The 23,314-nt window shown below is 46.4% G+C and overlaps 1 protein-coding gene across 1 annotated transcript in view; it reads left to right on the forward strand.

Moving 5' to 3' along the window:
• Positions 1-665: 665 nt before the first annotated feature.
• LOC137343088 (vimentin-like) overlaps positions 666-23,314 on the forward strand; it is a 33,765-nt gene continuing 11,116 nt past the window's right edge. The window contains exons 1-7 of the mRNA XM_068007075.1: positions 666-1,271; positions 12,032-12,092; positions 13,686-13,781; positions 15,784-15,945; positions 16,984-17,109; positions 19,466-19,686; positions 20,791-20,834. Of these exons, the coding sequence (XP_067863176.1) occupies positions 754-1,271; positions 12,032-12,092; positions 13,686-13,781; positions 15,784-15,945; positions 16,984-17,109; positions 19,466-19,686; positions 20,791-20,834 (1,228 nt within the window). The 5' untranslated portion in view covers positions 666-753. The remainder of the gene's footprint in view (positions 1,272-12,031; positions 12,093-13,685; positions 13,782-15,783; positions 15,946-16,983; positions 17,110-19,465; positions 19,687-20,790; positions 20,835-23,314) is intronic.

Here is a 23,314-nt window from a genome sequence, read left to right on the forward strand (position 1 = left end):
GTAATCAGTAGTGGCAACTTTTTCTGGAATAAGTTTGCCCCTGAAATGCACTTGATGTCATTAGAGGAAATTTGAGTGCAGAGCTCTGTGACATTCATTTGCATGAAATTTAGACTGCTGTGCCCTCTTCGGGTGCAGTCAGAAACCCCGTAGAGGAAGTTTGTGTGTTGTGTTATTCAGGAACAAAATGGCAGCAAAGGATTAGTGGCCATTTTTGTTCTGCATTGCATTATTTTTTCAGGCACAATTTGGAAGCAGGGCAGTGGAGAATCAACACTAACAGGTGTCAGTAATGACTAAAGTTTATTTTTGTTTACATGTACATTATGTTGAATATAATTTTAATAAATAATTTGTTAACAAATTTGTTTTCTACATGTTAGTAATTTGAATACAAATGACTGGTGAAATCTTGTAGGGAAGACAGATAATAGCAGAAGTGACAGTTGTGCAATGTGTAACGAACTTTTGCATTTCATCACTTAACAAAATTGAACATTCAACAGACCAACAAACATTCCTGCCCCCCAAACCACCAGCTATGATTGATGGTTGCTAAGAACCATTATCAACTCCTGGTTGGTTAGTTCCAATGTCAGTCACAAGGTCAGCTGTCACCTCATAAGCATTTAGGAGAAGTGTGTTACTGCACTATAAATAGCAAGTAACTTTTGACACTCTATCCTATGCTGCTGAGTAGGAACCTGTGTCCTGGAAAAAACTCTGCAAAAAAAAAGTTTAAAAAATTATAAAATGAGTTACTCCTTAAATTCCAAACCGTCATCATTCCGCAGAATGATTAAACGGTCAAATTCAAGTTCGCAATCGTCTGCTGTCATCTCCTATTCCTCACCATCTCTACGCTCTTTCTCAAAAACAATGACCTACACCACCCCATCCACCTCAAGTTGGCTGAACAGGGGTGCTCCTGGCAAAATGTCTGCTGACGATGGCCCATTAGACTTTTCCCTGCTGGATGCCATGAGCGATGAATTCAAAACCAGCCGCACCAACGAGAAAGACAAACTGATTGAACTGAACGATCGCTTTGTCAGCTACATCGAGAAGGTGAGATCCATGGAGCAACAAAACAAGATCCTTAATACTGAACTGCAGGAACTGAAGAGCAAAGGCATTTCCAAGATTGGATACATCTACGAACAGGAGCTTAAGAAACTGCGCCAAGAGGTGGATCAGATCTCTAAGGAGAAAGCCAGGATTGAAGTGGCAAGAGACAACTTGTTGGATGATGTCCACAAACTCAAAAACAAGTATGATTTTTTAAAAAAAATTTATTTTGAAAGGTGGGGTGGGAGGGAGATATATATTATTTTTTTCCCCTCTTCTGACTGGTAAGAAGGTGAAGCTTTTAGTGAGTAGAATTTCTTGTCAATTTCAAATATTTCATAAACTTAACAATCTACTATTTTTATTCTTGTTTACCTGCTAAAAAGGATCTCTGATCACAAAAAAGGTCTAGTTTGACAACTGACAACAGGTGCTAGGTCTCACCCTCCCAACCAGACTAAGTTTGAAAAGCAAACGGAATAAATACTTAAATTAAAACTGCCTTGTATAAATGAACATTTTCATATGTCATCATAGTTGTTCCACTAAGCTGATATTTTGAAAAGTGTGAGGTCCTAAAATGGCTATTAGAAACAGGATGCTTTGATAGTTTTTTTTAAAATGTTGTCTCATTTTTTCACATGAACAAAATAACAGTGGCTATTCAAGAGCTATTCCCATCATTATTATTCTCCAGCAAATGATATGAGTACATTTTTTTGAATTAGATTAGCCTGACACAATCTATTTACTTTTATTTAAACATTTTTTGCCAGGCCTTCCAATACCTTATTTAAGCTTTAAACATCTCCAGTCTATGTTCTTATAATAATTACCCTGATCAAAGTAGACCTAAGTCCCAAGTACTGTCTATTTAGTCTCCCCCGAGAAACACCATCTGAATCCCTGTCAATCATACTGCTACAGTGAAAATCAGGCGTGTTTTATAAAAGGTGAGTGATCCACCCCACCAGATTAACAGTCCTTGTTACCCCCTTCACCACCTCCTTCATTCTGTATTAAAGAAGTCACCCCATTCAGCCAACCTCTATATCACTGATGTTCTGACAATGCAGACTAACTAGCTGCAATGTAAAGAGACCATACACCAAACTTCCAAATGTGAAAAAGGAGATGAAGTTAGGAAGTTATTTGCAACAGAAGATTGAATTAAAATCATTCAAGTGCTCAATCGAAAATGCTTTTCTTAACAAAAGGTTTCTTCACACTAGACCCCTACGTTTTCTTCTCATTGCTGGCTTTCTGAAGTCCACATCTCTGTCCTTCTCAGCAGAGCTGGGAGATGACCTCACCATTACCTGCTCCTGCGCACTAGTTCTAGGTTCTTCACCATGTGCAGACCCCTCTAACTCACTCTCAAACCCAGACAGGGTGCAAATCTCTGTGTTGGTGCTTGGGAGTGATGGAGTGTGTAGCGGTTCCTCCTCTGAAGAACTCCCCTCCTGTGAGTGGTGTTCTTCAGGGTCCTCTGGCTGTTGAGAAGGACCTAGAGGAAAGAGAAAAAGGATAGGAGTTAGGGTGCCTTGGGAGGCCACACAGTTGCAAAAGACATACATCACAATGTAATTTGATGTAGTCAAGCTGGCTGAATATGCGTTTTTCCAGTGTTTAATGAAGGGGTCACAAGTAATTGTTAGAGACCCTTTTCAGTGACGCCCCAGCCTTGGAATGCCCGATGTGCACAGCTCTGGCAGGCCAACATGGCTTGCTGCTCCAGCTCACTCAGGATCATGAGGTTAGCTGGTCCTCCCACGATTATTGCGTACCGTTTTGTTCCGTAGAAAGAGAGGGGAGAGTTCGCGAGTGGCTACCGAAAAGAAGAGAGCAGATGTACGGGGCTTGTGCTGGTAGTGCAAATGCTGAGAGGGAGAAGAAGCAAGATGCAAGCAGGATGAGGAAGTGCTGAATGGGAAGGACATGTGTGGAATATGAAGTGAGGAAGGAGTCCTGAGAGAAGTTGGTGACTGTGCAAAGTCTAGCAACTGAGTAGAATGCTACGAGTGGCTAGTGTGAAGGGAGGAAGGAGGAGGCGAGTGTGTGTTTACAATGAGAATAAGAAGTGGTGTAGTGTAGCCTTATGCTGGGTTGTGAAGGAAGTGGAGGGAATGGAATTGTTCAGAGTGCTCAGAAGGGGAGTGAAGAACTGCTGCCATGTGTTCTAGAGAGAGAGGGATCAATTAAGAGCAGTCCTCACTCTTGCTATTCTAGTGAGGCAATTGAAGCCCTTCCTGCACTGGATCTAGGTCCTGGTGGTGACACTCCTGGAGCTACCCATCTCTGAAATCTCTCTCCATGCCTGGAGGACAGCAAGTTTAGCAACCCTCCTGGCACAGCTGAGTAATTCCTCGCCCTCACCTATTCCACAAGCGCCTCCGGGGAGGCATCTGAGAACCTGTGGGTTTGCCAGCGACTCAATGCCGGAGGACTGAAGGATTGCAAATAATACACCCCTGTTCAAAAAAGGGGAGAGGGATAAACCCGACAATTACAGGCCAGTCAGCCTAACGTCCGTGGTAGGAAAACTTTTAGAGACAATAATCTGGGATAAAATTATTATTTTTTTCGTTCATGGGATGTGGGCGTCGCAGGCAAGGCCAGCATTTATTGCCCATCCCTAATTGCCCATGAGAAGGTGGTGGTGAGCCGCCTTCTTGAACCGCTGCAGTCCGTGTGGTGAAGGTTCTCCCACAGTGCTGTTAGGAAGGGAGCACCAGGATTTTGACCCAGCGACAATTGCACTTGGAAAGGTATGGGCTAATAAATGAAAGTCAGCATGGATTTGTTAAAGGAAAATCGTGTTTGACTAACTTGATTGAATTCTTTGATGAAATAACAGAGAGGTTTGATGAGGGTAGTGCAGTTGATGTTGTGTATATGGATTTTCAAAAGGTATTTGATAAAGTATCACATAATAGACTTGTTAGCAAAATTAAAGCCCATGGGATTAAAGGGACAGTGGCAAGCTGGATACAAAATTGTCTAGGGGACAGAAAGCAGAGAGTAGTGGTGAGTAGTTGTTTTTCAGACTGGAGGGAAGTATACAATAGTGTTCCCCAGGGGTCAATATTAGGACCACTGCTCTTTTTGATATATATTAATGACATGGACTTGGGAATAGATGGTATAATTTCAAAGTTTGCAGATGACACTAAACTCAGAAATGTTGTAAACGACGTGGAAGATAGTAACAGACTTCAGGAGGACATAGACAGACTGGTGAAATGGGCAGACACATGGCAGATGACATTTAATACGGAGAAGTGTGAAGTAATGCATTTTGGTAGGGAGAATGAGGAGAGACAATTTAAACTAAATGGTACTATTTTAAAGGGGGTGCAGGAACAGAGAGACCTGGAGGTGCACATATACAAAATCTTTGAAGGTGGCGGGACAAGTTGAGAAGGCTGTTAAAAAAAAACATGGGATCCTGGGCTTTATTAATAGAGGCCTAGAGTACAAAAGCAAGAAAGTTATGCTAAACCTTTATAAAATACTGGTTAGGCCTCAGCTGGAGTATTGTGTTCAATTCTGAGCACCACATTTTAGGAAGGATGTCAAGGCTTTAGAGAGGGTACAGAAGAGATTTACTAGAATGGTGCCAGGGATGAGGGACTTCAGTTTTGTGGAGAGACTGGAGAAGCTGGGGTTGTTCTCCTTAGAATTGAAAAGGTTAAGGGGAGATTTGATAGAGTTGTTCAAAATCATAAATGATGTTGACAGAGTAAATAAGGAGAAACCATTTCCAGTGGCAGACGGGTCGGTAACCAAAGGCCACAGGTGATCGGCAAAAGAGCCGGAGGCGACATGAGGAAACATTTTTTTATGCAGCGAGTTTTAATGGTCTGGAATGCACTGCCTGAAAGGGTGGTGGAAGCAGATTCAATAGTAGCTTTAAAAAGGGAATTAGGTAAATACTTGAAGGGAAAAAGTTTACAGAGCTATGGAGAAGAAGCAGGGGAATGAGACTAATTCGATAGCTCTGTCAAAGAGCTGGCACAGACATGATGGGCTGAACGGCCTCTTCCTGTGCTGTACCCACTATGATACAACAATACTATGATTTATCAGGAGTTCCTCAGGGCAGTGTCCTAGGCCCAACCATCTTCAGCTGCTTCATCAATGACCTTCCCTCCATCATAAGGTCAGAAATGGGGATGTTTGCTGATGACTGCACAGTGTTCAGTTCCATTCGCAACCCCTCAGATAATGAAGCAGTCCGAGCCCGCATGCAGCAAGACCTGGACAACATCCAGGCTTGGGCTCATAAGTGGCAAGCAACATTTGCGCCAGATAAGTGCCAGGCAATGACCATCTCCAACAAGAGAGAGTCCAACCACCTCCCCTTGACATTCAACGGCATTACCATCACCGAATCCCCCACCATCAACATCCTGGGGGTCACCATTGACCAGAAACTTAACTGGACCAGCCACATTAAATACCATGGCTACAAGAGCAGGTCAGAGGCTGGGTATTCTGCGGCGAGTGACTCACTTCCTGACTCCACAAAGCCTTTCCACCATCTACAAGGCACAAGTCAGGAGTGTGATGGAATACTCTCCACTTGCCTGGATGAGTGCAGCTCCAACAACACTCAAGAAGCTTGACACCATCCAAGACAAAGCAGCCCACTTGTTTGGCACCCCATCCACCACCCTAAACATTCACTCCCTTTACCACCGGCACACTGTGGCTGCAGTGTGTACCATCCACAGGATGCACTGCAGCAACTCGCCGAAGCTTCTTCGACAGCACCTCCCAAACCCGCGACCTCTACCACCTAGAAGGACAAGAGCAGCAGGCACATGGGAACAACACCACCTGAACGTTCCCCTCCAAGTCACACACCATCCCGACTTGGAAATATATCACCGTTCCTTCATCGTTACTGGGTCAAAATCCTGGAACTCCCTACCTAACAGCACTGTGGGAGATCCATCACCACACGGACTGCAGCGGTTCAAGAAGGCGGCTCACCACCACCTTCTCAAGGGCAATTAAGGATGGGCAATAAATGCTGGCCTCGCCAGCGATGCCCACATCCCATGAACGAATAAAAAAAAAATTATCAGACAATTCTGGTTCCAGCACTCTGGAAATAAAAGAGACCACAATGTAATGCAACCTTGCTTTAAGAGCTGTATTCCCACTTTGAATAGACGTCTGGCTGACCCACCGATTTTGGGCGAGTTTCCGGTCGGGTCTGCAAATTCAATGGTAAACCCACTAGTGAAATGATAATGAGGACCGGGACTTAAAATACCCTGGGTATGTTTTTGGCTGCAGCAGATAAGTTTTAAACTGAAACTAAAACTCACCTGTCAAAAACTGAACCCATCTTGCAAAATTTATCCTTCCATATAGGTTTTAAACCAAATAAGACATGGATTAAAGGCCACAAAACCTGCAAAGACGAGCAGAAGAAATGTTTCCCTCAAATATAACATTTTTATATTGCAAATCCTGTTTTCTTTCCTCCCTTAGAAATCATTGAATGGTTAAACCAACAATTTTAGTATACACAATAGGGTCACATAGTTCTGCAACAGAAAAAAATTAAAATATGGCCTGGAAAGAGTAATATAAGACTGTTAGCTTTTCAGGTAAATAATCTATATGGGAACAACAACTTAGTTACAAAAAAAATAGTCACCACCTGCAAGATAATGTTGCCACCGAATAATGAATATTTTCAATGAGCTATTGGAAGACTTTGATTTCTGATGTGGATTTATACATGGTGGCATCTTCCATAGTTTACTGCCTGAGTGGAGCAAATTCTGTCAGTTTAAAGAATTTGTGGCATAAAATTCGTCTCGGGCGGTAGTGCAAAACATAGCAAATTGACAGCTCATTTCACACTCTGCCCAATTCTTTTTTCCATTGACGTCAATATAGTTTAAATGGCTTCCTCCTGTTTGTTAAGTCTGTTGAACTCACTTACCACAAGTGAATTCTGGAAATACTCAATGAGCCCATCAGTTTTTGTTTTAGATTTCCTGCATCTGCAGTTTTTTGCTTTTTGTTTGCAAGTGAACTCTGACTCATTGGGCTCGATTTTGGGATCGTGTTTCCGGCGGGTTCCCAGCGGGGCGGCCCCGAAAATCCCGATATCCGGTCACGTGACCGGATCGCGACGAAATCCCGGCCACTTCCGGGTACCGCGCTGACGTGCGGGGCTGCGCGCGCAAGCCCCGCTGGTGGGAATCCCGCAGGCAATTAAAGCCAGCGGGGTTCCACTTGAGAGTACTTACCTTGCTCGTTGTGGTCAGTTAATGAGCTGAAGCAGCTGTCAAAAGAGGAAGTGTGGGATTTTAGGTTCAAGGCAGTGAGTTTCCCACACTGGGGGAAACAGTCCCTCCTCAACCAGGCGTGTTGCAGCCAGCAGCCTGTGGCAGGTGCCAAGGTGCGCTCCACGGGGGAGAGCACTCACCCACGCAGGAGGCCACCGCATCACATAGGGCAACTCCTGCCCTCCACCACCCCCCGCCAAGCCAGAGGACAGACCGACACGAAACCGCAGCCCCAGTCTGAGGACCCACCCACCTACCCTGCACAACCCCTCAGACCAACACCTGCCAGATGGGTGGTGCGTTGACATCGTCGGAGGACGAACAGGATGACCAGCCCCAGCAGCCTCGCAGTCCACGCCGTCCGCCTCGGAGACGTGGGGCCCCCCAACACGGTGCTGCGGCACACCCACCTGCACAGCAGGAGGGAGGGCAACCGCAGAGAGAGATGCGTCGCAGGAGGCACTACCCTCCGCACAGGGTGTACAGAGCGAGGCTCAGCTTCATGGACCTCTCCGAGGAGCAGTGCATACGTCGGCTCAGAGTCAATCGCCAGGTAGTCGCCGACATCTGCAGCCTCCTTAACGACGAGCTGCTCCCTGATGGACCAAGCAGCATCTTCCTACCTGTCGCCGTCAAAGTCACCACTGCCCTCAACTTCTTCGCATCCGGTTCCTTCCAGGGTGCCACCGGGGACATCACCGGGGTCTGTCAGTCCTCTGCACACAAATGCATAAGGCAGGTCACCGATGGGTTGTTCCGCAGGGCCTCACACTACATCAACTTCGCCATGGACGAGCGCAGCCAGATGGAAAGGGCGGTTGGATTCCATGCCATGGCCGGCTTCCCACGGGTGCAGGGTGTAATCGACTGCACCCACATCGCAATACGGGCACCTCCGCATGAGCCAGGGCTGTTCATCAACAGGAAGGGGTATCACTCCATGAACGCCCAGGTCATCTGTGACCACCGCCAGAGATTCCTACACGTGTGCGCCAGATACCCCGGCAGCTGCCACGATGCCTTCGTCCTCAGGGAGTCCGCCGTCCCGCCCATCCTGCAGGCACCCAACGCCGGCAACGGCTGGCTCCTCGGCGACATGGGGTATCCCCTACACACGTGGCTCATGACACCTCTGAGGAACCCCATCACCGAGCCGGAGCGTCGGTACAATGACAGCCACACTGCTACCAGGTCTACAATTGAGCAGACCATAGGGCTTCTCAAGATGCGCTTCAGGTGCCTTGATCGTTCTGGGGGAGCGCTGCAATACACACCATTCAGAGTGGGACAAATCATAGTTGTCTGCTGTGCCCTGCACAACATGGCCCAACAGGGGGGGGTGCCGCTGGAGGAGGCCCCATCCACACCCGCCACCCACATTGAGGAAGGCGAGGGCGAGGAGGAGGAGGAGGAGGAGGCGGAGGAGGAGGAGGCGGAGGAGGAGGATGCGCCAGAGGATGTTGGACGACCCATGCGCCGAGCCGCGACTCACCGGGATGGTCGCCGGGCCAGGGAGGCACTCATACGTCAACGGTTCTCCTAGAGTCAGACACTGCGAGGCGCTCGCATCTCCTCACCTGCACATGCGAGCGGCCATACCAGCCCCCTCCACTGAAGAGTGCTGCCAGTAATCCTGCACCCACAGCAGTGTGCCCAATGGGTGGCAGCAGGTGTTCGCCGTCATGATGGCCTCCACGGAACGCACCTATTGCACAAGCCGCGGAAGAATGGACGAGAGGTGGCAGGAGTGGTGAGAATAGAGTATTTAATATCTCGAATGTGACATTATATTAAAAAAAAAGTACAAATTAATAAACACCCTGGTGTATTCCCTTTGTGATTATAAGGCCTTTGCAATTCTTTTCCGGGAACCCCTACGTGGTGCTACCCCTGTGGCTCCAGCAGAGGTAGTGGCAGGTTGCTCGTGTTCTTGCCTTGACCGGGTAGATGCTTTTGGCGGATGGCCCCTGGGTTTCGGTGCCCGTGACGGCACCTCCACAGACTGCTCCTCCTGCACCGGGGCAGGGGCAGACTCGGCCACCTGGAGAGGAGGCACCATTGCGGGTACTGGTTGAGAGGTGGGCGACGGGTGGGACGTGGGGGCGCCTTGAGAAGCGTCCCCGCTTCCATGTCCCCGGTCACCATCATCCCTCTCTTGGCCTCGGCCCACATCACCCCTTCCACCCTGCTGGACGGCAGTTTGGATGGCATGTGTGAGGCCTTGCAAGGCCACCCCTAGTGTATCCCTCAGCCTGTTGATGGCGTCGGAATGTTGCTCACCCTGAATCCGTACAGACGTTGTCAGGGCCTGCATGGACTCGATCTGGAGCTGTGCGTGACGCTCGAGGGAGGCCAGCCTGTCCTCCACCGCAGACAGTCCCGCACCTACCCGCGACACTGTGTCGCCGGTACCCTCCTGTGCCTGCGCCACCAATGCCCACATGCAGGAGTTGGACTCCTCCATCGCCTGCGCTATTGTGGACAATGCGCGCGGCACCTCTCCCAGTACCTCAGCAATTAGCTGGTGCCCCTCAACGACTCTCCTTTTCACTGGTGGCTCCCTGGGTTCAGCATCTGGGTCCGGCTGAACAGAGCCTGGAGATGAGTGCTCCCTCCGTCGCGGACCCTCCGCGGCTGCCCCTGCCACCAGGGTCTGCTCATGCTCACTCGTGCGCGGTGACTCACCAAGTGCTACCCCAACTAGTTGGCGAGGGGGACCCACCGAGGTGCGTGTCTCTGCGCTGGTGGATGGTTGGCTCTGATGTGACGATGCACCCTCAGAGACCGCCATGTCCTCTGAGGAATCGCCCTCCACGATCGCTTCACACAAAGACGGCCCTGCAAGAGAACAGAGGGCACTTTGAGGCATGTGGACCAACTTGACAGTGCGCCTGATGGCAGGTGATGATACGGTAACTCGCGATCATGGGTGTTGAGTGTCAGCTTTCCCTTACCGGCCGTTTCGGCAGCGACACACTCGCCATCGGCCACCGACAGGCAATGTCGCGTGCGGGCGAGGTCGAGCGCCTCCACCTCGGCGTCGGTGAGCTCCACCACTTGCGGCGGCCCACCTCTGGTGCGTGCCCTTTCCCGATCGTTCTTGCTTCTCTTCTCCTGTGAAGGCAAAACACAGATGTGTGAGTGGGTGCGTATTGCATCGTGAGACGCATCGAGCATCGGTGTGGTTGGGTTGAGCGTGGCGCGGATGGATGGGAGGATGCGTGGGCCACGTGCCCATCCCATTGCATGGGGATTGGGGTGTGTGGTAGTGTTCGGGTGGGGTCAGGGACGGTGGGTACTTGCGTGCACGGCGAGGATGGTGAATGAGTGGCTGTGAGGATTGCTGATGGAGCGCAGTGGTGGCTGTGCAGGAGGGGTTGTGATCTGTTTGGCGTGATGGTGGGGACGGGATGTGGGAGGGTGCGTTGGTGTACTCACCTTGCCAGACCTAGTCAGGTCATTGAAGCGCTTGCGGCACTGCTCCCAAGTCCTTGGGGTGTTGCCCCTGCTGCTCACCTCCGCCGCCACCTCTGCCCATGCCTTCCTGGTGGCGGCGGCAGGGAACTTGCGTCCATCTTCTGGGAAGAGCGTTTCCCTCCTCCTCCTCACGCCCTCCAGCATCAGCTGCAGTGCCAGGTCTGAAAAACGGGGCGCAGCCTTTCCCCTTTGCTGAGCCATCGTCTCAAACCTCTTGCTTGCAGCAGGAGGGGCTTTGGGAGACTGCCCCTTTAAGTGGAGCTCCGACATCGCGTCGACGGTACTGCGCATGCGCAGCCGGCCGGCACGCAGCTGGGGAGCGGAGAACCCGGAAGCAGGGCTTAATCAGGTCAATTATCCCGCGATCGCGTGGGGGACGCACACGATTAGCCGTCCGCGTTTTCCACGCTCCCGGAGGACCACCCGCTGGGAACCCGCAGGCCTGCTAAATTCGAGCCCATTATCCTTGTTTTCCTCAAACCTGGTTAAAAAATACACACGCACACCAGGATGTTACCAGGGCTGGAGCGCTTCAGCTATGAAGAGAGACTGGGAAGATTGGGTTTGTTTTCCTTGGAGCAGAGGAGGCTGAGGGGGGACATGATTGAGGTGTACAAAATTATGAGGGGCACAGATAGGATGGATACTAAGGAGCTTTTTCCCTTCATTGAGGGTTCTATAACAAGGGGACATAGATTCAAGGTAAAAGGCGGGAGGTTTAGAGGGGATTTGAGAAAGAACTTTTTCACCCAGAGGGTGGTTGGAGTCTGGAACTCACTGCCTGAAAGGGTTGTGGAGGCAGGAACCCTCACAACATTCAAGAAGCATTTGGATGAGCACTTGAAATGCCATAGCATACAAGGCTACGGACCAAATGCTGGAATATGGGATTAGAGTAGACAGGGCTTGATGGCCGGCGCGGACACGATGGGCTGAAGGGCCTCTATCCGTGCTGTATAACTCTATGACTCTATGACTCTATCTTGTCTGTCGAAGCCGAGATAAGTCTCCATCATTTCCCCATAACGTAAGAACATAATAATGCCCAATGTAACCTTGCCTTTAACTGTTGACACCTTGATGGTTGGATCCTGCAGACTGACTTGTAGTGGGAGTTAACACATGTTAATGAAATGTGATCTTCAACTCATCTTCTGAACTGTTCTTTTCAGGCTGAGGAATGAAATACAGCAAAAGGAGGAAGCTGAAAACAACCTGTCAGATTTCAGAGAGGTAAGAACAGTTAGGAATTGGCAAATATCACACAGTTATTAACCAAATCAATTGTTAAGATTGCCAATTTGCTGAATTTCCTCACCAGGCCTTTGTTAGTGTACCGGTTAATGTGTTTGCATTTTAGTGACTTGGCCTTATTAAAGACCCAGGTTTGATGCAAATTATTTAACTAAACATCTAGCACGGTTCTATGGGATTCGCCCTAGGTTTTCTCTTTTCCCCTCATATGCACATTTGGAATAGGAGCCGGGAAACTCAAAAGGTGAAGGCGTTCATAAAGTGGTAGGTTTTGTATACATTTGCAATATTTATGGCACCTTTTAGTACGATTGTGCATGCAGAGGTGGGACAGATAATTTAGTCCTTCTAGTTAAGCCAAACTAGTCATACTTCATGCCGTGAGGTCGGCACCAGCTTCGTCAAGGAAACCTAGGGGGAGCAGGCCCAGAAGAGGACCAAGAAGTTAAGTTCATTTACATTTTTTAAGTTTCCTTGTGGGCTAGGAGGAGCAGGAGTCCTCAAGGAAATCTTGGACCTTCCTGCTTCCCCTCCATCCTCCACATTCCCCCCTCAGCCGAGATCCAAGGTCTTAACTGCAGGGGACCGGGCCCAAGGCTTCCTGCCGCAATCGGCCGCTCAGTTGTGTGCACATAATGAAATTTGAAACAAGAAGAAAATATGACATTAATGGGTGAGGAGGGAAAAACAAGAAGGATGGTCAACCATACTACATTTCTCAACAGTATCAGAAATCTTTCCTCATAGTTTCCTTCTCAACCTTCTCAACACTGGGTTCAGACATGAATCAAGATTAATTTATTTAAACAAGGCCTAGGAGTTAAAATGACCCGGTCTTCACTTCGGTGAGTCGGGTGAGCCTGACACTGGCCCCACGCTTAACAATTACCCCCAGTTAAAATCAGGGCTTAAAATTTAAACCTTTGTTCAGCTGCCTCTGTCACAATACCCCCTTCCCCTTGCTTTGAAGTGAATGGGAATAAAAATCGTGAAAGATGTAAAACGAGCTGCCGATTCGCTATCACCCGTTTTACGCTATTGTACAAAGCCGAAATTACCCCCGCTGAGTGGTAAGTATGACTTAGAAGATTGAGAAGGAAACTATGAGGAAAGATTTCTGATACTGTTGAGAAATGTAGTATGGTTGACCATCCTTCTTGTTTTTCTCTCCTCACCCATTAATGTCATATTTTCTTCTTGTTTCAAATTTCATTATGTGCACACAACTGAAATATATATGAGGGTGTGTGGGGGATGGGGTGGGGTGGGACTGCTGCAAAGGTATTGTTTAGACTGCAAGTTATTTGATCTTCATTTGTTTTTTTTTATGCTTTTGATCTTATTTTGTATCTTCCTGCTTCAATCCATCTAATGGGCCAATAGTGTCAGTTGCGCATGTTGAGGGATTTGAGATGAGGTCCCTCTGAAGCTCGTTTGCCCAACCTCAGGGAAGCTGCACTGGGGTTTAAGAGTCCCACTCCTTGCTTTCTGCAATGGTGCTGCAAATAAATTTGTGAAGATTTCACTTGACTCTTTTCTGAATTACTTTTTATACAATTCTCTGTCCAACAGGATGTGGACGAAGCGACACTGGCCTGTGTAGATCTGCAACGTAAAATCGACGCATTACAGGAAGAAATTGTCTTCTTAAAGAAACTTCACGACGAAGTAAGGACACATTTAAAATTCCAAAAAATTATGGGCACGGTTTTGACCCCGAGCAGGGAAGGAGGCAGTGGGGGGAGGGGCGGGTCAAATTGCGGACGAGAAACCCGGAAGTTCAGGTTTCCCGGACGTCCTTATGATTTTGAGGTAAGGACGTCTTTTATTTTTTTTTGTCGGTTTGCTGTCCGACTGACCGGCCTGATTGACAGGCTGGTCTCAGTCAGACGGGAGAGCAGCCAGGGAGAGGACGTGTTCAGGTAAGTCTTCAGTTAAGTCTTTGATTGTATGGATGGGGGGGGGCATGGGGGGCATCAGTGGGCATGGGTGGGCACGGGAGCATGGGGCACTGATGGGCATGGGTGGGCACCAGATGAGTCAGCCATGGGGGGAGGGATCAGGGGTCAGTCACCAGGGGGAGGGTCTGGATCGGGGGACATCGCGGGGTCTGCGATCGTTGAGAGGTCAGGGGTCATCGGGGGGCCTGCGATCGTTGGCGGAGGGGTCGGGGATCGGGGGGTCCGTGATTGTTGGGGGAGGTCGGAGATTGGGGGCGTTCACGATTGTTGGGGGTGTCAGAGATTGGTAGGGGGTCTGCGATCGTTGGGTGGGAGGGTCGGCGATCGGCGAAGGGGTCTCGATCGTTGGGGGGTCATTGCAAGTAGGCTTGTTGGGCCTGGGGGAAGCGCTCCTGCTCCTCCAGGACCCACAAGCTGTGCCAGAAAGGCACTTACCTGCAGTTTCGGACATTCTCACCTCCTTTCACGTGGAATGAAGGAGAAGACCCGGGAATCCCGGCCCCCAGTGGTTGAAATTGCAAATTCTGCAAAAGTGGAGGCCCACAGCCTTCCTGAAAGGTTTCAGTGACCAACCCGCCTCCTGGGAGCGGGTTGGTTGTCTGCCCCTCATCCCACCCAGGTGAAAACCGGAAATGGGTGGGTTGGAGGTGGGTTGGGGGCAAGTTGGGAGGCGGGTCTGAAATGGTTGCAATTTTGAATGCCCCCCCCACCCTGGTTTTCAATGTTAAAATCATGCCCTATATGTTTGTAATATTTATTTAAATACATTTTTAACAGTAGTTAGAAAGTAGTAGTCAGGACTGTGTGGTGGATCAGTAGATTGTCCTCTGGATCTTGAGCTTGAAGCCTGCTTATATTTTAATTATACTTCAAAGCTACTTCTGTTGGCTCTGTAATATGGAATTGTTCTCTTTGCCGAATCTGGTTTGTTTCTACTGTGTAGTGGATTCGACAACAATGAGATCACCACATACATAGTTACTGCAAAGTTGCAAATGTGACTTTAATGAAATCGTACACCCGTGAATCTTATGTATGAATGCTTTGTGCAAGTCTGGCTAAGGCCTTCACTGCTGCTCTGGGGAAGAACTATACAGGGGAAAAATGCCAAAGACCAGTTGATGTCCTACATACGAACATTTGAATTAAGAGCAGGAGTAGGCCATTCGGCCCCTCGAGCCTGCTCTGCCATTTGAAAAGATCATGGCTGATCTGATTGTGACCTCAACCCTACTTTCCCGTCTACCTAATATAACCTCTGACTCCCTTGTTAATCAGGAATCTATCTAACCTGTACAGGGAAGATGAGCGGTCAGCCCATTCAGGTCAGTAGTGCACTTTCAACAATATCTTTCAGCCAGCCTATGTGCAGATCTAAAAAGGCAGACTCGGCCTTGATGCTTCCAGTATCTGCTGCTTATGTTTGCCAGCACTGGCACACAGCAGTTGGGGGCACTAGATAAAACCCCCTCTCCAATGGAGTCTTGTTGCCTCCAACAGTATTGATGCCATTATGTTTATTTTACAGAGATGTCTCTGCCAGTATGCTTGCTGGTTATGGTAACCTTGTAAGGTAAATGGGCATCAAACTGATAGAAAGGACATCTACTCTATTACCTTAACTTCATGAGCACAACATTTCACAAAAAGAAAACATTAACTCTAAGAGTTTGAATAAATGATAACTTGAAGCTATCTTATCTCTTAAGGAAGTTCGTGACCTGCAGGTTCAAGGCCAAGATCAACATATCAAGATTGAGATGGATGTGGCTAAACCTAATCTTTCTTCAGCGCTGCAAGAAGCTCGTTCTCAGTTTGATAAACTTGCCGCTAAAAACATTTCTGAAACTGAGGAATGGTACAAGTCCAAGGTATGTTTTCTGATATTTATTTATTTATTGCTTAGTATTCTAACCTTGTTTAAATTGCCACATTTGGAATATTGTGCGTAAGGAGATATTCTTGGAGTGGAAATGCTCAGAGAAGAGTGACATCCTGGGACTTGAGGTTCTAAGGTATGAATGGATGCTCACAGAATTGAACTTGTTTTTACTAAAGACCTTTGAGAGGAGAAATGATCAAGGATTTAAATTGCTGAGAGGAATGGATAATGTAAATCCAAGAAAATAGCGTATAAATACCAGGAGACACAAGTTGGGACAGAAGTCTGGAAGAATTGTTTTCATACAAAGGGTTGTGGAATAAGTTGTCAAAGAAGGCCATTAAAGAAAACTGTATCAATGGGTTCAAGGGTCAACCAGATGTGTCTCTAGAGAGATGAGAGAATAAAGTATATTGACAGAAGGTGGAAATGAGGTAGAGCTCAATCAAAAGTCCTGTTGGGCCTAAAGCCCTTTTCTTAATTATTCCTGATTTTCTTATGTTCTAAGCAAGTTATTTAATTTGGATTGCGAGCACAGATTCAGAGGACACAAGTGCAAAATGATTTAACCTCAGGCAATACTTGAGATTAGAAGAATTTTCCCCCTACAGATATATGTGGAATACATTGTCAACTGAAGCAGTTATTGCTGCATCTATTAACATGTTTTTTAAAAACTGTGCAAATTTCTGGTTTGGAATGGGATTAAGGGTTATAGTAATAATTACAGATGGAGATGATTAAATTGTGTAGTGCATAATGGCTAGGACATTGGTGTGGAGATGCCGGTGATGGACTGGGGTTGACAAATGTAAGGAATCTTACAACACCAGGTTATAGTCCAACTGTTTTATTTGAAAATCACAAGCTTTTGGAGGCTTTCTCCTTCGTCAGGTGAGTGTGGGATTCCTTACATAGGACATTGGAAGCATTATGTCATGGAAGACAACCAGTCAAGGAAATAAAGAAAGGACACTGCTCTGATATTGTGATAAGATGCACTTTCTGAGATTGTGTATTTGAACAGGTTTCAGACCTTTCTCAAAATGCTGCTCGCAACAATGAAGCCCTTCGCCTGGCAAAGCAAGAAGCAAATGATTATCGCAGGGAGGCCCAGTCACTCAAGTGTGAGGTTGAAGCACTTAGAGGAGCGGTAAGTTGCCTAAGTGTGAATAGCATGTGCAGCCAGATGCATCTGTTTTTAAGTGGCTTTGTCAAAAAATAGATTTCTATATGCTGAGGTATTTTTGTGTGTGTGCCAAGGGGTTTACCACTATCATATGAATGTGAAATGTAATTCATAATTTTGCATGATGCAGTGTATATACTTTGGAATTATGAGGCTGTCCATCATGGTAATAATATTAAAATTAAACAAAGTGCTGCCGCTTCAGCTAAAATGGCTGCCAGTCTTGGCTATTTTGGAAAATCCCAGGGTAAAATCCCATCTTATTTCTAAATGCATGCTCATTCATTTCATTGAACTTCATTTATATTTTGTCAGCTGGAAATAAAAAAGCAATACTCAAAACTGATACTAAAACTGCTGCTTCAAAAAGAAGTACAGTTATGCTACAATCAAGCACCAATTGATTATCAACTTCCTATTTGCATTTGATACTGACAGCTATTTTATCTGTACAATGAAATTGTACTTCTTATTTGTGCAGAATTGACTATTTTTTCCAGTTTTCTTGCCTTCCCTGTACCACAGACCATTCCTGATGCAGGAAAGGAGCAGTTGACCTGTTTCCAGGCCTGCACTAATGCTTCTCTGAAACAAGCCACTCAGAATTGTATGGCTTGGGATTTTCCTCCCTTCTCTGTGGCATGACTATGCATCTCTCCAAGGTGGCATAGTGAAAATTGAAAACTCAGCATGTAGAAAGTTGTGGTCACAATCCTACAGCTACCATTCTGTGGTTCAATGCACTGGGACATCAAAATGCTGTGCCTATACCATTATTTTACTCCCATAAATGAAAATGTCACTCTACTTAAATTGGGCTAACAGTTGTAGGCATTCCTCTGTTTGTGAAGTTTTACAAAAGCACAGATTATGCATAAAAGGTAGTGAGATGAAGGGAGAACGTGGTAATGGATTAATCTCTGTGCTTTGAACATTTCTACCTCTCAACACAGATGTTAGGAAACTGCAAAGAGGCCAACTGATTTTATTAAGGCCTTGAGCAACAGCTGTGCAGACAACTTGAAAGATGAGAATTTTATGGGAGTTCATTTTTGGTGTAAATCAGGATTAAGAATATAATGAGTTATAAGCAATAGGAGAACAATGAGTGTGATGGTTAATACTGCCATTTTTGACCACAAGCATGGACACAGTGGTCATTGCCGTGGATATCATAGTTAAGGAGGAGTGTAGCATTTTAGGATTTCTGACTATTTCGCCACGAACTGAGCTTACAATCCCATGTTCTCTCCATCACCTACTTCCACCTCCACATCACCCACCTCCACCTCTGCCTGAGATTCTTTGTCATCTCCAGACTCGACTATTCCAATGCTCTTCTGGTCGGCCACCTTTCCTTCACGCTGTGTTAACTTCAGCTCATCCAAAACTTTGCTGCCTGTAACCTCTCCCACACCAAGTCCCGCTTACTTATCACTTCTCACCTTGCTGACCTACATTGCTTCCCAGTCCTCCAACACCTCCAAACTTTTGGTAACCCCTCATAATAACTGCTTCTTTGACTTGGTGTCAATTTTTGTCTGATTACGCTTCTATGAAGAGCTTTGGGATGCTCTTCTACATTAAAGACGCAATATAAATGCAACTTGTTGTTATTCATGGTCACAATTCATTTTATGATCTTGTACTTCAACTTGTGAAAAGACTCTGGCAAACTGATTCGCATCAGTGAAGCTCAGTTTACCAAATTTACATTTATGAAAATGCTGATATAAGCAATGTTCTGATATGATGAGGTTTTTATTAAGCCCTAATTTACTATAAATAACTTTTTTTATGTTTGAGGAGTGTTGGCTATATTTCAGTGTGTTCCCATTACAGTACAATACTCATCCTGGTCCTCTTGACTAGATTTTTGACCAGATTACTGACTTCCATTCTGACCAATTTATTCACTATAAATCTGGATTCCACTATATTTTTATTGATCAATAAATATGATATAATTTGTATTAGCATTTTCAATTAACCTAATTGGATAGTGTTGTGGATGTGGAATTGGGGTGGGGGGGTGGGAAGAAGTTAAATCCCTATCTGATTTCAGACTTTGACAGGAATTAACATTGAACTGGCTACCATATAGTAGGAGCTCTGAGACAAAACAATAGGAACTGCATCGCATATATTGAAAAGTAACTCATGCAAACTCACTTCAATAGATATGCACCTCCTGCATGAAGCGACTTTCGACTCTTAAAAATATAACCCTCTCCCACAACATACAAACAGAGCTAGAACACAATAGTAGTCTCAAGGAAAATGGAAGAAAATAAAAATCTGTATGTTTTCCTTGGAACAGAAAGACTTTCTTGAGCGTCAGAAGGAAGAAATGGAGGATCAGTTTAATAAGGAAGCAGCCAAATTCCAGGGAACTGTCACTCACCTTGAAGATGAAATCCAAAAGTTGAGTGATCAGATGAGCCATCGTTTGTATGAATATCAGGATCTACTGAAAATTAAAACAGCTTTAGATATTGAGATTGCAACATACAGGAAATTACTGGAGACTGAAGAAAACCGGTGAGATGTTTGTGTAACTTTCATATAATATTTGATTAATGCTTTTAAAAAGCATTTGACAAGACAGTACTGCTATATCAGATCAGCAGTCAAGTAATTACTTGTTTTTGAGACTGAGCTTATTAGCATGGCCACCATGTATGAGAATTGCCATATGTAAACTACACTATTGAGTACTGTAAACATGATGTGGAGATGCCGGTGATGGACTGGGGTTGACAATTGTAAACAATTTTACAACACCAAGTTATAGTCCAGCAATTTTATTTTAAATTCACAAGCTTTCGGAGGCTTCCTCCTTCCTCAGGTAAATGTTCAGGATAAATATATGTATATATATATATGTATAAATGCGTAGGCTTCGAGGAGCTCCTGAACATTTACCTGAGGAAGGAGGAAGCCTCCGAAAGCTTGTGAATTTAAAATAAAATTGCTGGACTATAACTTGGTGTTGTAAAATTGTTTACAATTGAGTACTGTAAAGGTAAACTCCTTTCTATAAGTTAATTATCTAATATCGATGCTAACAATTTATTCAGCTATATGCTTGTATTACCTACTAAAGTTAGCCATGATAGCATATTTTTCATATTCATATAATGGCTATTTTGAATCCGTGACCTGCTGACATTTGAATCTTAGAAACTTTGTTAGTTCTTAGCTAGATTACTGGATAATGTGTTGCATCTGACTTGGGCTGGAAGGGAGTTGAAGAAGGAACTGAAACTTTGGACCTTGGTGATAACGCAAAACGGGCTTAGTAGATCGCCATTTCGCGCTATCACCAGAGACCAATTTCACCCCCATTGTCCACTTTAAATAGTGGCAAGTGCAGCACCTCTGACTTGCTGTTACCATGGAGCTGAATTGTTAAGGGTAGAGATACATGGCTACATTTATTTCATCCTCACTGCCAAGGGAGACCAATAATGGGAATCAAATACTTGCATTCATATAATGTCTTATGATGTCAAAATATCTCAAAGCACTTCACACAATGAATTACTTTTTGAATGCAGCGGCATATGTTGGCATGTAAAATGAAGGATGTAATGAAAAAGTGTAAGCAAAACAGTTATGCTAATCAAGTTCTTTATTTTGTAGGTTTGCTATGTCTTCTCCAACTCCTACCCCGTTGTTCCTGCAAGGTGGGTAGTTCATTGTAATACTACAGTAAAATAGGAACAATGAAATGTTCACCATGTTCAAATTTGGCAAACTGTCATTAGCTTTTCATGTTTTCTATTATTTTTTGCATATATGGAGCCCGTGCTTTTTAATTAAAATAGATATTGCTCAGAACCCCTCTGTCTTTGCAAACTACCACCCCATCTCCACCCTCCCTTTCCTCTCCAAAGTCCTTGAACATGTTGTCGCCTTCCAAATCCATGCTCACCTTTCCTGCAACTCCATGTTTGAATACCTCCAATCAGGTTTCCGCCCCTGCCACAGTTCTAAAACGGCCCTTATCAAAGTAACAAATGACATCCTATGTGACTGTGATGATGGTAAACTATCCCTCCTCATCCTTCTCAACATGTCTGCAGTCTTTGACACGGTTGACCACACCATCCTCCTCCAACGCCTCACCTCCATGGTCCAGCTGGGTGGGACTGCGCTCGCCTGGTTTCATTCTTATCTATCCAGTCATAGCCAGAGAATCACCTGCAATAGCATCTCTTACCACTCCCTCACCGTTACCTCTGGAGTGCCCCAAGGATCTATCCTTGGCCCCCTCTTATTTCTCATCTACATACTGCCCCTCAGCGACATCATCCGAAAACACAACGTCAGATTCCACATTTACGATGATGACATCCAGCCGAACCTCACAACCGCCTCCCTCGACCCCTCCACAGTCTCTCATTTGTCACACTGCTTGTCCGACATCCAGTACTAGATGAGTAAAAATTTCCTCCAATTAAATATTTGGAAGACCGAAGCCATTGTCTTGGTTCCCGCCACAAGCTCCGTTCCCTAGCCACCGACTCCATCTCTCTCCCTGGCCAATGTTTGAGGCTGAACCAGATCATTCGCAACCTTGGCATGAGATGAGCTTCCGACCAAAAGACCATCTACTTCCACCTCCGTAACGTCGCCCGTCTCCGCCCCTGCCTCAGCTCATCTGCTGCTGAAACCCTCATCCATGCCTCTGTTACCTCTAGACTCAACTATTCCAATGCTCTCCTGACTGGTCTCCCACCTTCCACCCTCCATAAACTTGAACTCATCCAAAACTCTGCTACCCATATCCATATCCTAACTTGCACCAAGTCCCGTTCTCCCATCCCCCCTGTGCTCGCTGACGTACATTGGCTCCCGGTCTGGGATTGCCTCGATTTTAAAATTCTCAACTTTGTTTTCAAATCCCTCCATGGCCTTGCCCTGCCCTATCTCTGTAACCTCCTCCAGCCCTCGGATCTCTGCGCTCCTCCAATTCTTGCACATCCCTGATTTTAATTGCTCCACCATTGGCGGCCGTGCCTTCAGCTGCCTAGGCACTAAGCTCTGGAATTTCTTCCTAAACCTCTCCACCTCTCTCTCCTCCTTTATGACGCTCCTTAAAACCTACTTCTTTGACCAAGCTTTTGGTCACCTGTTCTAATATCTCCTTATGTGGCTTGGTGTCAAATTTTGTTTGATAATGCATCTGTGAAGCGCCTTGGGACGTTTTACTACGTTAAAGGCGCTATATAAATGCAAGTTGTTGTTGTTGTTGTTGTTGTTGTAGTAGTGGTAGTAGTAGTAGTAGTAGTAGTAGTAGTAGTAGCACCAGTTATCATTACTAAATACTGACACATAGGGCTCGATGTTACCAGGGCTGCGGGTTCGCGGCGGGGGGGGAGGGGCGGTGAAATCAGTCTGCCCCCCGCGCGATCGCAGCCTAATTGGATCCACTTACCTGGTCTTCCGGGTTCCCCACTGCTGATCTGCGCGTCGGGCGGGCTGCGCATGTGCAGTAAGCTCTGTCAGCTGGAGGAGATCTATTTAAAGGGGCAGTCCTCCACTGACAGATGCTGCAACAAATAGAAAAAATTACAGCATGGAGCAGCCCAGGGCAAAGGCTGCTCCCAGTTTAATGATGCCTCACTCCAGGTATCATTAGATGGGGTGAGGAGGAGGGGGAGGACAGAGATCTTCCCCCCGGCGGGCGGGAGGAAGCGGCCTGCCTCTGCCACCACGAAGGCCTGGCTCGAGGTGGCAGAGGAGGTCACCTGCACCACCAACATATCGCCCACCTGCATACAGTGCAGGAGGCGCTCCAATGACCTAAGTAGGTCAGCCAAAGTGAGTACACTTACTCATTCCCCTACACTCCGTCTGCCACATCACCGCCCCCACCCCACATCTCCTTCTGCACTGCCAACACTACTCTGTCACATCACCCCTCATACCCACTCAAACCTCATCCTCATCTTACCTGCACTTACTCACCTCGCCAGTACTCATCCCGCCACTAACACTCAACCCAATCCTCATACAATCTCATGGCTCTCTCATACTCACCCTCTCATGCATCTCTTTCACAGTCAGCCTCACTCAACCTGCCACTACCTGTGCTGCAGCCACAGGGCATGCATCACATATGTGCAGTAGGCAGCCTAAGGCAAACGTGTCGTGAGCATGA

This window comes from Heptranchias perlo, chromosome 2 (assembly GCF_035084215.1).
Source record: "Heptranchias perlo isolate sHepPer1 chromosome 2, sHepPer1.hap1, whole genome shotgun sequence".
NCBI classification, from domain to species: domain Eukaryota; kingdom Metazoa; phylum Chordata; class Chondrichthyes; order Hexanchiformes; family Hexanchidae; genus Heptranchias; species Heptranchias perlo.